Raw genomic sequence first — 18,855 nt, 5'->3', positions numbered from 1 at the left:
TCATATAATTTTTACAGTGATCGCATGTTGAAATGATAATATTTTGTGTATATTGGGTTAAATAAAATATAGTACTAATTTCATCTGTTTATTTTTACCTATTTTAATATAGCTACTACAAAATGTGGCTAATACTGCATTTCTGTTGGGCAGTGTTGCTCTAGATTATTTTAGTACATTTGTACATTTATATGTAACACAGAAATGCATAGTTATTTTGGTGTTTTCTAACATAAATATGCATTCCCTTTATACTTAGATTAAACCTTTTTTCTTAAAAAAGTGTGCTTTTAAAATACATTGGACATTAAATTAATTTCTTCCCCTCTTTCTTTTTCACTTCCTCTTCCTCTTCCCCTTCTCCACCCCCACCCCCCAACACTTCTTGACAACCTACAAAGCCCCAGAGTGAAGAAAGCAATAATTATTCCTGGCCATACAAATGCTGAAGTGAGCACACCTAATATTCGGATGAATTCAATCCAGGTTCAGATGAACAAAAGGGTATCCCTTTGGTGGATAAAAGAAAGCGCTAGTCATTGGAGAAAGGCTCTGGAGTTAATGGGTCCTAGACAAAAGACATGAGAAATAGTTTATTGCCAAAAGTGATGGGTAGTTATTTTTAAGTGACTAGATCCAAATTTGCTATTCTTATGCCATCATCTCTTTCACATCATTTTTTGCAATAGGTATAGTCCCATTCCTTTATGTTGGGTAACTATGTATTAGCAACTACTTTCGCTTTGATCAGTGTTGCCTGTAAAGTAGCACCTCAGGTCAGCTACTGAATCCTGATAGTTGCTGACACGTGTGACCAGAATGATTCCTGCTTTGCTAAGATGAAGTAATACTGCAAATATTTTATAATGTACCTCATAGATTTTACTTTGTTTAAGTAAATATCTGACAATGAATCCAGTTCAGTGGATTATGCAAAAGAAATGATCCCAAACAAATACCCCTTTCTTCTCCGCTTAAAAAATGGCAGCACATACACAAACAGTTTACGCAGACTGCACAAGTGCAAACGAGCTGGGAACGCATGCACATGCAGCATTCTCGTGTTGGGCTGGGAGGGTGTTTTCCATGTTCTAGCAAGACCTTAACACATGCAAAACATTCACAGCTCTTACTTGGCCTCAGTGTAGAACCTTGTTGAGGGCAGAGGAGAAAGAAAAGAACAGTAGACATGAGCAGAAGTGCTATGATAACTCCTTATTTTCATTCCTGAGAGCGCTCCTTGGTGGTTGTCCCACTGGGTCCCTCTGGTTACAGGTTGCCTTGATAAAGGATGCAGCTGAAGGCCTGTTCATTCCTTTGCTTACTCATTGTTTCTCTAAGACAAGCTTCCCAACAGGTAAAATGAGGAAGGAATGAACAGGAATGAGGAGGAATTGGATGAGGAGCTCCAAAGTTTTCTTCTAGTTCGTAATTCTCCCTGTCTAACAAGTCAAATTTTCCGTGAGCAGATTCCATGGGTGCTGTTTTAAATACTCCATAATGATAGGGCATTTGAAAGGTGTTTCTTTCATTTCTTCCTATTCCTCATTGTTTTTTTTCTTCCATCAGTCAAGGAAGAATAGAAAGAAAGCACACAGAAACAAAGACTAGGGTAATACAAAGATTTTCAGTCTTTTCTGAAATGCTATATATCACTGCAATTAAGACAATCGTTTGAAACTTAAAAGGAAAAAAAAAATCTCCTTTAATTAGGATTGACTTCAACTGAGTAGATACCATCTGCTGTAGCGGACTAACCCTCTCTGCCTCAGGCCTGGGCTGCTACAGGTGAGTAGGCCCCCTCCTCTCCTTTCCCACACCTCTGCTCAAGAAGCTGCCAGGGAACTCTCAGGCAGGAAGTGGGGTGGGAGTGAGGGGGCTCTCCACCCACTAGCAGCTGCTTAAGTAGTAGGCAGGGGAACTTCTCCACAGAGAAATTCAGGTCAACAGATACTCCAATTTATACCACATGCTACTCAGTTGTGGAATTAAATTAAAATGCTAAGAAAGGACCTGGAATACAATTTTTCCCCTTATTTTTTCTCTACCTTATGCTTGGCTCCCAAAAGAATAAAGCAAGAACAGTTGGACTTGGTGGTTTAACAGGAATTATTAGGCAACTGGAAGGAAGCGAAGTCAGCACACACCAAGGGAAGCTGTCTTCACAAAATATCATGTACCAGTGATTAAATGCCAAGACCCATCATTGTCCAAGTGGTGATATCTCTACAGGTTTAGTAACATGCTCATTCAGATTTAACCCAAAGACAAGCTTGACAGATTATCAGAATCTCTGGGGGAGGGCCATGGGTGGAGTAGGAAAAGGGTTGAGGTAATTTTTTTAATGATTTCATAATTTTGTTCTCTTTTTTCCATTGTTGTTGAAGTACAGTTATCTTCATTTCCCTCCTCCACCACTCCCCCCTACTCCAGCCATCCCCCGCTCCCACCCTCAATCCTACCCTCCTTTGGCTTTGTCCATGTGTCCTTCATACATGTTTCTTGATGACCCTTCCCCTTTTTCCCCTATTATCCCCTCCCACCTTCCCTCTGGTTACTGTCAGTGTGTTCTTTAATTCACTGTTTCTGGTTATATTTTGCTTGCTTGTTTGTTTTGTTGATTAGGTTTTACTTATAGGTGAGATCATATGGTATTTGTCTTTCACTGCTTGGCTTATTTCACTGAGCATAATGCTCTCCAGGCCCATCCATATTCTCGCAAAGGGTAGGAGCTCCTTCTTTCTTTCTGCTGTGTAGTATTCCATCATAATTTTTTAAGAAACACAATAATATTCTAACCTCAGTGGTTTTTGCTGTAGTCTATTCTAGCATAATGTAAAATAGAAGTGTTGCCAAATGTAGGGAAAACATTTCCAAATAAGTCATTATAGATTACATTAGAACTCTAAAATAAAAGTGTGTAAACGTGTTTGTCCCTCAGACTTGAATGAGTTTTTGTTAGCATTTTCCTTGTGGGAGAAATTTGACTTTTCCTATGCTACTTCTCTACCAATAATTTTCTATGACTTTAGCAAGTGAATATGAGCTGGGTTCATACTTTTTTATACACACTTAAAATGTTTGTTTTTACAGTCTCTGAACAATAGGAAAACCTTAAATCATTACCTCTGCAAATTTGTTCCGATTGGCTTGCAAGCCAACTTTTACTACCTCAAAAGGGTTAACCACGATGGCTTCTGTTAGTCCAGATCCCAGTCCAGCAATGGCAAATGTCTAGAAAAATTAAATCAATCAATACTTTAAAGCAAATTATCATGTGCACTGGGTAAAGCATCCTACTCATAACACTATGTAGCTGAATGTTATGATGAGAATGGAGAAACTTATGTAAGTGCACCATATACCATTACTAAACAGTCTTAGTTCTTGATTAGATGCTGACAATTCATGAAGAAGAAATTACAGAAGCCGCAAACCACAACCTAACAATTCAAAATAAAATGTCAAAACCCCATCAACAATGACTCTTTCCACTCATAAAAAGAAAGGTTGTTTTACTGATTTAAGGTGAATACTAAAACATCTGCACATGTAACAATTAAAAGAGAGTTTAACTTGTAAAAGGAGAGCTTCATTTTAAAACATCTACTTAAATACATTTATTGAGCAGATTAAAGAATTCAAGGAACAGAACCACGAATAGTGTTCATAAACAGCAAAATTTCAGGTACCCAAACAGTGTAGCTGAACACATTTAAACTTATAGCTGTATTCTTAGATTCACTATTTTAGACTATTATCAAACAAAAAATATTTTTATTCAGTCTTTCTGAATATTTTTAAGAAACTGATAATTGTCCTATTCTTCTGGACCCAGAAGCCAAGGAATGAGATCAGAAATGACTAGATTGTTTTGAAGGCCTCAGCTAAAATCAAGAATATTATTTGCTCTCCTTTAAGAATTTCTGCAATAGGAAAGAACAACTTTCTAGAATTTTTCCCTAAGTAGAACACTTAAAGGTTTTTCAGAAAATCCTTATCAAAATAACCACAATGATAAAACACGCTAGAGAGAGAGAGAGACAAGAGACAGAGACTGACAGAGACAGAGACAAAGAGAGACAGAGAATGAAAATAAAATTAAACAAAGCCTTAAACCTGCAAAACAGATGTGAAAAAAAATCATTCTTTAGTGCTGAAGCTTTAATTCTAGAAGAAGAGGTAGTACTATGTACAACTAAGAGGAGAAAAAGCACAGATAACTCTTATTAGGAGTCTTTAATTTCTTCAAAGTAGGAAACTAAAAGAGAAAGGGAAAAAGGATGTTCCACGGCCTTAGCAGTGGAGGAAAGTCCAGAGCCAGGAGGTCTGGGTTTAAGTCTCGGTTCTGCCTCGGTTCTGCTGATATACACCAGAGCTGGCATGTACATTAGTTTGTGCACAATGGTGTGTGTGGAGCCTGAAGTCCAGCTTGCACCCCTTTTGCTGAGCTGGAGCCCTGGAGAGGCATCAGTCAGAAGAAAGGGGTGCCTTTTCACACTTCACATAAAGACACCACATGTACTAGCTGCAGCTCTGTGTCTTAAGTCACTGAATCTTTTATAAGCCACAGTTTTCTCATCTGTAAAATGGAAACAATATCTAACATCCCTACCTCATAAGGTTATATGAGGGTCAAAATCAGGTGTGAAAGCCCTTTGAAAAGTGCTACACAGAAACCATTCTTACTATTGCACATACAGATGGACAGGAAGAATGGCTTTGGACAGAGATTCCAGGAGAGAGGGAGTGACTAATGACGTTTTCCTTTCATGCCCCGTCATTACAATTTTAAACATCTTTGTATAGGGTAACGGACCAAATATTTTATTCATGTATCTCAGACTTCCATCATGGAAGCCAAAAGTAGGAAAAAAAATACTAGTCCCCAACTTTTCTGACTGAAAAAGCTAAAATCCAGATGTTCAGGTTTTTATTACTACATACAATCTTCCAAGTAATTCACTTTTCTGTTCTATAAACTCAGCTACATTTGCTGTCAGAAATAGCATTCAGCAGTCCCTTGTCAAAAGAATTGATCAGCTATCAGCAGATCATATTACTTAGACTGTTCCAGAGACCAGCAGTAACTGTCGGGTTCCCAGCCTCCTAGGCTTTTCATGTGAGAGCACCAGGGGACATTTAATGGCTGTTTAAGTGTCTAGCTGTATCAAAAAAAGAACACAAAAAAACCTGGAATAAATGAGTTCAAGAGAAGGGGAAAACTGTATACAGTTTGCATGCATTCAGTTATGGTGGCTGGAGTGGCCAAATGCTTTTCTGTTTCAAATCCCAAGAGAGCCAAAAGAACTGCATTTCTCATGTGGCACCAATGCTCTGCACTGGAACAGCCAGCTGGCCCTCTGGAGGCCGTATTTTATTGTCTTTTGCTAGAAAGGTTTTTAATTCTCTTTTTAACAAGATATTTTCAAAGTTAAGAATGACATAACAGGGAGATACCGAGGAATTAAAAAATAACTCAGGGCTCATGCTGCCACTTCTTTTATGTGAGGCCACACCTTGGATCCATCTTTTTAGGTAGGAGGCTGGACAAGAGGTTTCTTTGTCATAACATTAAGCCGGGCTATTAGTTTTCTTAATAGAATCCTTCCTATAAAAGGGACATGCATGACTTTTTAAATAACAGATATTTCTTAGACAGTCTTCTTCGCAGAGTAAATGTTCTGAAATGAACCTTTACGAGTAAAGTAATTAAAGAATTGAAGCTCAGAACACTACCTTTTTGGTTAAGTTTTGAGGTACACTTCACCAGGAAAACAGGGGCAATTTTCAATAGGAAAGCCAGTGAGATTTTACTTTGTTTTGTTTTAAAGATTTGAAGGGAGAAATCAGTGCATTTGCTCTCTCTGGAGCTCCCGTTGCAAGCACATATTTGTAGAACCCAATTGGTCAATATAATTTAAGTCATTTTGTGAAAAGCAGCAAAGTCACTCAGAAGGAAAGAAGTGGCATTGGAAAATATTCTGATCAGCAAGTGATTTTCATGTAATAGTTGATCTGTGTCATTGTATGATCATTATTCTCCCTGACTATAAAAGGGTTGCTCTTTAGTCCGTCTCTGACCACAGAACACCCTGAAGTTCTATTATTTATTATTTACTACAGCTTAAGTAAGAGCTGGAAAAGTGACCTGCTAGGAAATAATTTTAGGCATGCTGACTTTCACACAGATAGGTGCATGTAAACATGCATGTTTTTGCTTTTAAAAAGTCTGACAAATATACTCTTTATTTTACATTCTTGACCATATCTCATCTGAACCTTTCTACACATATCATTATTATCATAAATTCATCACTGGCTGCTATAAAATAGCCAGATTGTGAGTTATTAGGAAGATGGCTTTCAACAAGTAGCTGAACATTGAATAGCTTGAATTCATATTTTAGTAGTAGTTGGGCTTGGGGAATCAAAAGGCTTTTTGTCTCCAGATTTTGCTTTATGAAATAACACACTCACTTAAGTATAATAAATATTCTCACTTACCAATGCTGGTGACAGTGACACAGATCCTAGCAATTTCTTATACTGCTCAAAGGTGAAAAACTGTGAAACGAAACCAAACCCAGAGAGTTATAACAATTTCCTGCAACAAACCCTTTAATTGACTCAAATTTCTTTAGTAAATCATTATATTAATCAGCATTTAAAAATGATAAACCATTGAACATAGTTCTTAATCTCGTCTCGGGTAGTTGCTATTGGTTCTTACTTTAACATTCACATTTTCAAATGCAGCTATAATGACCTACAGAAGAGCTGATGGAATCCTTTATAGCAGTAAATGAACCATACAGCTTCCATTTACCATGACCATTTCCAGTTTCCCCAGACATCAATAGACTTCTTTTTTTATGGCAGTGATTCAACATTATAGGCACAGAGACCTGAAATCTTTGGTCTCCTCTGTTTTCTCTATGAATTGCTTTCCCAGTGAATGCCCAATTATCTAACTGACTTGTAAAAGACATCCGCTTCTCAGCTTTAACTTTCATTTTTATCACCGTGTCTCTACTGTTCCATGAAATATCCAAACACTCAGCAACAATGAAGATGTCATCATAAATGAGGAAAGGACACAATGAGGTCATCTGGTCCATCCCTGCTTAAAGGCACGCTGTCCCCCACCTGAGCAGAGGAGAGCTGCTTAGTCCTTCCTTTAAGATACGGTGATAATGAAGATTTTGTCGGGCTTCAGTAGATGATGTTTAATATAATTTTCCTGAAAATGAGTTTCTAGGAAGGCAAATCTAATCAATCACTTTGTATAACATACCCCAAAAGCATTTTTTCTCCAACACTTTGGGCAACAACGTTGCTTGAACATGATGTTTTGCTCCTGGGTACTCTGTTAGGAAGCCACAAGCAGCTTTGAGACACTCTCTTAGGTTCCTGTAACCTGTTTCTCAAGACCAGAGAAATGGCCCTGGTATTTTGTGATCACACATGTCTTCTACTCTATTACTTTTTAATCCAGTAAAATATAGCAAGAAAAAAAATGTACATTTGGGGGCCAAATAATACTCTGCTGTTAGAAAAAAGGTAGTTCTGTGGTGTAGACACACCTTGAATGAGTCTTTGGGCATCCCAAGAGTCATTACATCACCAGATAGACTTTTGTTCTTCTAAAGACCCATGGACTACTTTGTGCCATGCTTCTTTAGCTTAACTATAGTTGTAGACTTTTCTAGAAATGAGATTCATTCATTTACTAATTCAACAAATATTTTATTGGATGCCCCCTGAGCTCTGAGAGGCACAGGGGATGCAGCAGTAAACAAAGAGAGCCCCTGCCTTCTTGATGCAACATTCCAGAGGGTGGTGATGACCCTCAGACTGTATCCTGGGGTTACAACAGAACCACCAGGGGCCACCACTGTTTTGAGGAGAGATGCACTAGAAACCATTAACTATGGATGGAAATGCATTGTAGTTTTAAGCTTTAAAGATAATTTATCTTTTCTTCCTTTTTAAGCTCATCATCATCACTGTTTTTGACAATGACCTTGCTGGTATTTTGACAGGGGCAGTTCTGAGTCTGACTCCTGGCTATACTACTTAGCTGTGAAAACATGGGTGAGTTGCCTGGCCTTTCTAATCCTCCAGAACACAAAACTTAAGTTTTAGCAAATTCCTTAAATAAGAGCATTTGAGTAAGATTTCCTGACATGTTTGGCACATAGGAGACTTTCAGAATATTTTAGTTTCCATTCTCTGACTTCACTTTGGCTACTAAAGGAACCATAAATGCCTTAGTTATTTGTATCACTCAGGAGAGCTTGCTATCGTCCAAGAAACCTGCTAAGACCTTAGTGTGTTCTCCTGCATTTAATTCATAAAACATTGTCAGGTCACAGTTACAACACAGCCATGATTCCATTTTATAGGTATATGTCCTGTAGCTAGTGAAGGGAAGGGTTCAGATTCCCCCAAAGTCTAACACCAAGGCCTATGCATGCACTTTACCATGGTACTTACTACGCTTAACCACAGCTAAGCTGTGACCGTTAGTGGTTTGGGTAGAGATTCTCTGCCTTGGAGTTCTCTTGCTGCTGAGGTCTTCTTGCCTTTCCTGACCCTGGAATCCCAGTGTCCCTCAAGGCAGATTTCAAACCTTTTCAACCACAATCTACATAAAAAAATACTTGGCCAATACAGGCGCATGTATGCACATACACGCACACAGTGTGCATTTACAACTGAAACAAAACATGGCTATAAAACAATATGTACCCTTTACTGTGTGTAATTCTGATCCTATCCTACTTTATTAAAAACATTTCTTGTCATGACCCACTACATCTAGTGACTCACTAAACTGATTTCATGACACACATTTTAGAAACGCTGCTCTATGTGATCCTCACTGAGTTAAGGGAAGTTCTGGGAGATGACAAACTTTACAAAAGCCTCCCTACCTTGTTCCCTTCCAGTGGGAAAATGTGTTTTTTTTTTTTTCTTTTCTGACTTTCTGTCATTGCATTACTATAGAGGCAAATGTTTCTGAGTCCTCCTCACAGTGCTCTTTGCATTCTGAAGCCTTCTGGTTTGGCTGGTTAGAACAGGTCCTTCCTTCCTCCCTTCCTCCCTTCCTCTCTTCCTCCCTCCCTCCCTTCTTCTGAAGTCTATTTTATTGATTGTGCTATTATAGCTGTCCTATTTTTTTCTCCCCTTTATTCCCCTCCACCCTGAAACCCCTCCCACCAACATCCCCTTAGTTCATGTCCATGGGTCACATATATAAGTTCTTTGGCTTCTCAATTTCCTATACTATTCTTACCATTTATGATTCTTATTCCTTGAACCTTTTCCCCCATTCTCCCCCTTCCCTCTCCCTGCTGATACCCTCCATTTCTGTGGTTCTGTTCCTGTTCTAGTTGTTTGCTTTGTTTCTTTTTTGGGGAGGGGGGTTGTTTGTTTGTTTTTTAAAGATTTTATTTATTTAATTTTTAAAGAGGGGAAGGGAAGGAGAGAGGTTGTGTGTGGTTGCCTCTCACATGACCCCCGCTGGGGACCTGGCCTGCAACCCCGGCATGTGTCCCAGACTGGGAATCAAACCTGTGACCCTTTGATTCGCAGGCCAGCACTCAACCACTCAGCCACACCAGCCAGGGCAATTTTTTTTTAGGTTCATATTTTACTGATGATTTTACTGTTCATATTTTTAATCTTTTTCTTTTTCTTAGATAAGTCCCTTTAACATTTCATATAATAAGAGCTTGGTCATGATGAACTCCTTTAACTTGACCTTATCTGGGAAGCATTTTATCTGCCCTTCCATTCTAAATGAAAACTTTGGTGGATAGAGCAATCTTGGATGTAGGTCCTTTTCATGACTTCAAATATTTCTTTCCTGGCCCTTCTTGCCTGCAAGAATTCTTTTGAGAAATCAACTGATAGTCTTATGGGAAGACTTCTATTCTCAACCTCGTGTAGCTAGAGCACTGTTCCCTCTAATTCCTTGGATGGCTCTTTCTCAGGCCCTGCTAGTTTCCTTACATGTATGCACTGGTCAGTTCTCTGCTGAATACTTAAGGGGTCTCTCTGCAGATCTTAGGAGTTCCTGCTCTGTGCAGCTCTCTCTTCTCTGGCACTTTGTCCACTGAACTCAAGCTGCCTTGCCTTCCTACTCCTTCTCAATCCAGGGAATCCATGGGACTCTACTGCATTTCCCTTGCCTGCCCTTGGGCCTGGCAACCCTTTCAAGGCAGTAAGGTGGTGCAGTCTATACAGCTCATCTCCTTTGTTTCTCATCTATCTATCCTTTCTTGTCTGATGTCCTGTGTCTTGAAAATTGTGGTTTCATATTTTGTTCATTTTTTATTGTTGCTGTTTCAGGCAAGAGAGTAAATCTGGTCCCTGTTACTCCATTTTGGCTGGAAATGGAAGTCTGGGCCTTCCAGAAATTCTGAATAGTAGATGTGGGAATTTCTGAGAACAGGATAGGAATGTTTCCTGTTAGGAACCAATAAATTTTCTTTCTGTTTCTCTCTCTAGATATATTCCATTTACTCCAGTAATATCAGCTGAACATCTACTATACGTAGACACTATGACAGGCATAGTGATAGTGGTGAACAAATAGCCTTCACAATTTGTAATCTCACCAGTTTGCTTAGCAATAGGCAGTCCTTGAGAGTCTGATCATGGAAAAAATGGTGTTTCTGGAACTGTGGCGCTCAAGGTTGGACTCTTGACCCTGGAACGTGGTGCCTCCCATTTCCGAGGAACCAGTCAGTCTCTTTCTGAGGTCTTCATTTCTTTTTGCTAACTGCAGTACTAACTGTCTTGATTTGTAAAAGAGGAAGTTTCCTTTATTCAGCATCAACAATTCTTATTATTTTCATGATGAATCTTATTTCAAAAAATCAAGAACAGGAAAACCTTGACATTATCTGTTTCTGATTATAGTAGTGTTCATAACTGAAGTGTCAGTTCTAAGGACGATCTGTATCTATATCTGTGTATGTATAAAGAATTCATAGAGCATATATATCTGTAAATGTGTATGCGTGCATATGCACACACATATATAGTTTCTGAATATTTTTTCTGAAGTAAACTTTGATGACATACAATGAAGCAGTTTATGATGTATGAAATTGTTACTATCAGATGATCGCTTTCCTCACAAATCCTAAGATAAATATCTATAAAATGAATGTTTTCATACATTGTGTTGAAAAAGCAGTGCTATCCATCTGGCAAAGATACACTTTTAACTCCAAGTTATACTTAAAAAGCCAACGTACTTACCATATGGCTCAATAATTTTAAGGTAAAAACTACTTGAAACAAGATGTCTGGGACACATATACCATATCCAGTTGCCCAAAAGTTCATCTGTTAACCATTGTACTGACAGGGAGCGTTGCTTTTTTTTTTTTTTAACTAGAGACTAACTCAGCTTTGCAAACCCCAACATTTCTTTTTTTCTTCAGTAAAAGAGTGTTCAACATTGATAAACCTTAATCCTCTTAAAGTTTAAATTGTCTCCAATGTATAGTATTAAGGAAAAATATTCCAGGAAAAACTTTAATTACAATTTACTTTATTTATACACATAAAACACTGAACAAATGAATATATTATTCTACGGAGACAAAATGACTTTCCGTTTGAACAGGAACTCTGCTCTGTTTGTTTACTTGGGCAATCTTTTATCAAGTGAAGCCATGTCATAATTCAATTCAGCCCTCGTGTGTACTTTGGTGAACTTTTTCCAGATTCTCTACTGAGATTCAGATCCTTATAATGAAATTTGTATTGAAGTAATAATGCATAATCACCAAAACTATGGCAAAAAAGAGAATGAATTAATAAAAGTGTGTTTTAAAGCTTTGCTTTCTGAATCGAGACCTGAATTAAGTTCTATTAAATTACCATTGTAAAAATATTACTACTTTAACATAATGTAAAAGTTTCATGTTTGTGTTTATAAGTGGTTATTTTATCATAAATTTTAACCCAGCCACCCTCTTAACTTGCTGAGCAAAAGTACCCTTCTTACCTTTCAGGAATATCAGGAATATGAAGTAAGCAATGTATATGAAAAAAAGCTTTGCCATTAATTGGAAAGGAAGTCTTTCAGTCTAAGTTTATGTAATCTTTAACATGGAAAGACAAAGCTGTCAGTGGTGTGGGTGCGGGGGTCAGTGCCAGCTAGAGTCACTGTGATCAGGACTCTTGTCTGAGAGAACACATAAAAATGTGATGAGATTTAGTTCTTTCTTTTGTGGAAGTCCTGCTAGATCCTTGTGTTCCTGGCCAGATGAGCCAGTAAGTGGTACATGAACTCCATAGCTATGCAGTTAAAGAGATGGAAATCAGGATAATGAAAGTAATAATTTTGTAAAAACCAGAATAAAAAAATTTAACAGAGGAGATGGGGAGGTAGGGGGAATGAAGTAAGCATGCCAAATAATGAGTTATATGAGAATCATGTCAAAGAAATATAGTGTATTAGTCTGCTCTGTTCATAAAATGGGAATGATTTAGAGAGAAAGGTTTTTCCACCTGTCTCTTCTCCTTGTTTGTCCTTTTCTCTTTCTTTAGTAATTATTGCTCTAAACGAAAACTTATGAATAGCTTTGAGAAAAAGTCCAAGCTATTTTGTGGCTACTATGTTCTGATTAGTGAATTTCATTCACCATTGAGCTCTTTATTTAATTTCCCCATTAGAAGGGAGTGCCTTCACCTGAAAAAGTAATCCACAAACCAGTATTGGAGAGATTGATCAAATGTAATTAGAATAAAAGTTACGCTATAATTTCTGCAATAAAAATCTTATGTTTAATTCACATTCATGTCCTATAGGTTAGTGTTGGATGTCTTAATGCCGAAGTTGTCTCTGTAGTGTATTTTCACCTGGTTGGAAAGCATATGAGGTCTGTCCAGAAAAAGTCCAGCCATTGCTAACATAAAGAGAACACTTTCCACGACATCAATGTAACCTGGCAGCCAAGGAGAGTGGACTGGAATGCGCATGTGTGAACAATGATGACTTCACTATACTACTCAGTGGAGGTGGTAGATGCTGTTTAGTGAGCATATGTACTGTGTGACCTTCACATTCAAAATGACTGTGAGAGTAGAAAAATGATCTGCATCAAATTTTGTGTTAAGCTTGTACATTCCTCTGCAGAATCTATTTGGATGCTTCAGAAAGCTGTAGCTATGGGCAAGTGGTGATTGGCAGCTTCATCATGACAGCATGCCTGCTCATGCATCACATCTCATGCAAAGTATTTTGGTGAAACATCAAATCACCCAGGTGATTCAGTTCCCCTATAGTCTGGATTTAGCTGTGACTTTTGGCTTTTCCCAAAACTAAAGTCACCTTTGCAAGGGATGATTTCAGACTGTCAATAAGATTCAGGAAAATATGATGGGAAAGCTGATGGCAACTGGGAGAACTGGGTGGGGTACCAAGGTGCCTACTTTGAAGGGAACTCAGACGTCATTGTTCTATGTACAATATGTCTTATATCTTCTTTAATAAATGTCTCTATTTTTTATATTACATGGCTGGATACCTTCTAGACAGACCTCGTACATTGCTTACCTTCACTGCTCTTTTTGGTGTTTCAGCCAATATGGGTGGTAGAATTCCCTTGTAAAAACCAAAGAGCCTGTTGGAGAAAGAAAATCTTTTATTTAAGAAAGGGAAGTAAAAAAAATGGGTAATTCTGCCTTTGTTTATAGAAAAAGCAACTAATCTTAAAGTACTCCCAATTATTCAATGTAGCACACCAATTTTGAAGTTCTTTGTTTTAATTCTAAAGTAGAGTGATTATGGAAGATGGAGGCATAGCCAGGTATACTGTATCTCCTCCCACAACCAAAAGAAGGACAACAACAAATTTAAAAACAAAAAACAACCAGAACTGTCAGAAAATCTAACTGTACAGAAGTCTAACAACCAAGGACTTAAAGATTCATCCAGATAGGTTGGAGGGGCAGAGATGGGCAGCCAAGGTGGAGAGGGCCAGAGGTAAGGTGGTGGCTGGAGGACAAGGCGAGGTGATGACTGATGGAGCAGGTGGTCCCACATTTGCATGTGGATAAACCAGGAGGAACAACTTGGGAGTGAGACAGAATGTACAAGCCAGGGTTCCAGCACTAGGAAATAAAGCTTCAAAACATCTGACTAAAAAAACCTGTGGGGGTTATGGTGGCAAGAGAAACTCCCAGTCTCACAGGAGAGTTCAGTGGAGAGACCCACAGGGTCCTAGAACATACACAAAACCACTCACCCAAGAATCAGCACCAGAAGAGCCCAATTTGCTTGTGGGTAACAGAGAAAGTGACTGAAGGTTGCCGAGAGCCCAGCAAGTGTCATTGTTCCCTTTTGGACTCCTCCCCAATGTACAGCACCACAATGCAGCACTGTGGGTTGCCCCACCCTGATGAATACCTAAGGCTCCACCCCTTACTGTGTAACAGGCATGTGGAGACCAAAAAAAAAAAAATTAGCCCAAATGAAAGAACAGGTCAAAGTTCCAGAAAAAAATACAACTAAGCCACAAAGAGATAGCCAACCCATCAGATGCACAGTTCAAAACACTGGTAATCAGGATGCTCACAGCACTGGTTAAGTACAGTTACAAAAGAGAGGAAAAAGTGAAGGCTATGCAAAGTGAATTAAAGGAAAATGCACAAGGAACCAACAGTGACAGGAAGGAAACCAGAACTCAGATCAATAGTTTGGACCAGAAGGAAGAAGTAAATATTCAACCAGAACAGAAAGAAGAATTCAAAAATATGAGGAAAGGCTTAGGAACCTATGGGACAACTTTAAACATCCCAACATCTGAATCATAGGGGTGCCAGAAGGAGAAGAGGGAGACCAAGAAATTGAAAACTTATTTGAAATTGTAATGAAGGAGAACTTCCCCAATCTTGCAAAGGAAACAGACTTCCAGGAAGTCCAGGAAGCTCAGAGAGTCCCAAAGAAGTTGGACCCAAGGAGGAACACACCTAGACATATCATAATTACATTACCTAAGATTAAAATGAAGGAGAGAATCCTAGAAGCAGCAAGAGAGGGGACAGTTACCTACAAAGGAGTTCCCATCAGACTGTCAGCTGATTTCTCAAAAGAGACCTTTCAGGCAAAAGGAGCTGGAAAGAAGTATTCCAAGTCATGAAAGACAAGGACCTACATCCAAGATTGCTCTATCCAGCAAAGCTTTCATTTATAATGGAAGGAAAGATAAAATGCTTCTCAGATAAGGTCAAGTTAAAGGAGTTCATCATCACCAAGCCCTTATTTTATGAAATGTTAAAGGGACTTATCTAAGAAAAAGAAGATAAAGAACATGTAAAGTAAAATGACAGCAAACTCACAATTATTAACAACTACACCTAAAACAAAAACAAAAACAAACTAAGCAAACAACTAGAACAGGAACAGAACCACAGAAATGGAGGTCACGTGGAGGGTTATTGGCAGGGGGAGAATGGGGGATAAGGTACAGGGAATAAGAAGTATAATTGGTAGGTACAAAATATTCAGAGGGAAGTTAAGAATAGTATTGGAAATGTAGAAGCCAAAGAACTTATATGTGTGACCCACAGACATGAACTAAGGGCAGGGTGAATGCAAGTGGGAGGGGTTACAAGGTAGAGGAGAACAAAGAGGGCACATGGGACAGCTGTAATAGCATAATTGATAAAATATATTTTTAAAATAGAGAGATTATGAATGCTATGCTTATTAGCATTATTCAGAAGAAGAATAAATAATACTGAGACTGGAATCCCTTAGTTTAAGTTGCTAAATACAACCGTGAGTTGTGCCTTAAAGTTGACAATCTTCAATCTAAGGATCTTGAATTTATTTTCTCAGTTGTATGGTAGGTAGCTTCAAGCTGTCTATAGTCTTGCATTTCCTCCCTTATGGTAACCAAATGAGGTTAGGGTAACACCTAAGCCCACTAGACTGAAACTTTCTGAGGCTAGCTGGTTGATGAAAATCTCAATTTTAGCTTTACTAACACAAGGGAACTAACAAGCTGTATGGCTATGGAACCTGGGTTCCTGGGTATGTTCTGATTTGTCATAATTTTTTAACTTCCTTCATGGAGAAAGAAGTAGGTCAGGGACATACAATGCTGACAGAAGAAATGCCAAACTCCCTTGCTGATACGCAGTTTCACAGGGCCTGGGACAGCTATTGTTGCCATAGTTGATAAACTTGTCACATATTCTGATGTTTTTAGAAAAACATTAGTAGATATGTTTATGATGAGATTATAATACATCATCACTTATTTCATATTAGATTTTATAATTCAAAGTTTTAAATTTGTCCGATCTAGAATCTTTATATATATTATCTGTAATATATATTATCTTTATATAGAATTATCTGTAGGTAGACTGGGCTTTCTGTGTATGTGTGTGTAGATATATATAGATGATACAGATATAGATATAAATATAGATATAGATATTTCACACCCTCATTTGAAACCTGGAAATACATAAATAGAAAAGACTATTCTGCATTATTTTCTGAGATAATCCATTTCCCTGATGAACCCATGCATGACTACAGATAAAGGCAGGACTCAGTGTGTCCCAATGGTAGGATGTCCATTTTACATGGGGCTGGAGATTCTTTGACTGACCCTTCAAGCTTCACTGCTATTTCTTCAAGTTAGGTTCTGCTTCTAGCTGTGCTTCTGGGACAAGAAAGTTAAGAGTTTATTCAGACTAACTCACTGTGCCACCCAGTCCAACATGGTGACCAAGTTCTTCCTTAATTAACTCGATCCTCTTCAGTGAGGGGAGCAAAGACTTGTCCTCCAGCTTTTAAACTGTTAGCTTTTTGAGGGCTGAGTGTGCATTAGAGTGCTTACCCCAGGCTGTCTATGTGCGTATAAGCAGAACATAAATGTTTGTTAAGTATGTGAATTTCACGAAGAGGAAGAAAGGAATCAAATGATCCTCTGATATGGGTTTACTCTGAAAACTATTTTTCACTTAATGGATAGTACTAGCATTATGAATAAGAAGTAAAGCAAGCATGTGATTTGAAGAACTATGGGAGCTCACAAATTTCCCCCTACCTGCTTTCATGCTAATTTCAACTACTGATCCCTCAAATTCACTTGTAAAATTTAAATGCCATTAGCTATTCATCAACATTTAAATTTCATTATAAATTAATTATTATATAACTTTCAGCATGAGAGTGACTGAGCACAGGTTTAATCTTCTTAAAAGATAAACGTGATTTTCATGAAGTTCTACATTGATATTGAAAGACATTATTAGTTCTGTTCTTTCTGTTCTGATTTTTCCACATCTGGAATATTATGCCTGGTTAATGGAGGGGGTGACATTAAAAACATTTAAGTAATTAAAGCTTCTAGATCAGAATGTCCTAGTTAATAAAGGTACTTGAAATCCCATATGACAGAGAACAGTTAGACGGAGAATAGTTGCTCAGCCTGAAGAAGAAAGGTCAGAGGTAAAAACATAATGTGATGGATCTCTTGGCAGGTGAGCACGTCAGAAAGAGATTAGACTTGTTTGTTTGTTTCCAGGTGGCGGAACTTGGATCAACAGGTGCAAACAACAAGGAAAGACACATTTTTGTCCTAGGAGGAGCTTACTATGAGGAAGTACTCTTAACAGACAGAATTATCTGCAGGTAATCTGGGCTTTCCTGAAGAGTGATGAGTGCCCCTTTGTGGTATGTGGTCAAGCAGTCTGGATGGCCCCTGGGCATGGGTGCCAGCCCTGGGCTATACATAGTAACAGATGGACTTGCTGGCACTCCAAGTTGGTCTCCTCCAACCCTCAGATTTTGATATTCTAAGAAAAAGAACAAGAGGACATGGGAAAGTGCTTTTCTGAAAGAGAGAAACTCTGCCTTGCTTCAAACTTTTGCTTAAAGTAGAGCACTGCTTCTATGGAGGACAGAAGTCTTATGCCTGACACAGAAAGTCCTCATTTTAAAACTGATGGGAGAATATGTTAGAAAGAGGTGTAAGGCAAGAGAGAAGAGAGGCAGCTGGGGGAACCAAAAAGATTTCATATGAAAAGATCTGGAAGTTCCAGATCTTCATGTTGGCAATTCTTCCTTGATGCACCCTCCTTCCCTTCTCCCTGTTCCATTCCTTTCATGTGCCACCATTCCCCCCTCATCTCCTGCCATCCCACCATCCTGAACTTTCTAACAGTGAATTGATAGTACTAACAGAAAACTCTCAAGGACTATAGGCAGTCTTTGCTGGCAAATGGGAAGCTAGAGCTATCTACTTCCTTGCAATGTATTCTCAGATGTCCATGTAACAGTGGACAGCTCTGGAATAGTTAGGCCAAACCTTTTCTGGTGAGAACTGCTCTACCCATTTTTTTTTAACCACTGAAACTGATGTATTAGTACAATGATATTGCTTGTAGGCAATGACTGATTGGCAGCTCATCAAATGGATCTAAATGGTATTCTGTCTCTTTGCTCCAGTTAATCTGATCCAAGCTGGACCTAGGTGAGTTTTTTTTTTACCCCTAGGATTTGGAATTAGAACTGAAAACGTCAGTCTCGATCTGTGTGGGTGAAGCTCTTACATATAAAGCTAGAAAATCAACGGCAGTCTTCTGTCATTTGGAGGAAGTCAATGTGCACTGATGAGAAAGAAGGGAGCTACCCTTCAGGAAGACACAGAAGCAAGATGGCGAAGAGAAACCCCAGTGATGTGAGAGGGACTCCGCTGCCAGGATTTCTTTAAGCCTAGTTACATCTCAACCCTTCTTGAATATTAGCATTTTCCTTTGTTTTTGGTTCTTTGGGATACCCAGTTGCATTGATAATACATTTGA

At 38.5% G+C, this 18,855-nt stretch overlaps 1 protein-coding gene across 4 annotated transcripts in view; it reads right to left on the bottom strand.

The window, feature by feature from the left end:
- Nucleotides 1-18,855, bottom strand: part of SLC25A21 (solute carrier family 25 member 21) — a 483,365-nt gene that overhangs the window by 39,491 nt on the left and 425,019 nt on the right. For 3 of the 4 annotated variants that reach the window (XM_028506740.2, XM_036029122.1, XM_036029115.1), the window contains 3 exons: nucleotides 13,586-13,652; nucleotides 6,508-6,567; nucleotides 3,127-3,234 (listed from right to left, as the gene is read on the bottom strand). In XM_028506740.2, coding sequence (XP_028362541.2) covers nucleotides 3,127-3,234; nucleotides 6,508-6,567; nucleotides 13,586-13,652 — 235 coding nt within the window. The remainder of the gene's footprint in view (nucleotides 1-3,126; nucleotides 3,235-6,507; nucleotides 6,568-13,585; nucleotides 13,653-18,855) is intronic. The other variant, XM_036029120.1, reaches the window with a different exon arrangement.

This window comes from Phyllostomus discolor, chromosome 1, assembly GCF_004126475.2.
Source record: "Phyllostomus discolor isolate MPI-MPIP mPhyDis1 chromosome 1, mPhyDis1.pri.v3, whole genome shotgun sequence".
Taxonomy (NCBI): Eukaryota; Metazoa; Chordata; class Mammalia; order Chiroptera; family Phyllostomidae; genus Phyllostomus; species Phyllostomus discolor.
The sequence above is the reverse complement of the archived record's forward strand: the minus strand, read 5'-3'. Positions and strand labels throughout refer to the sequence as shown.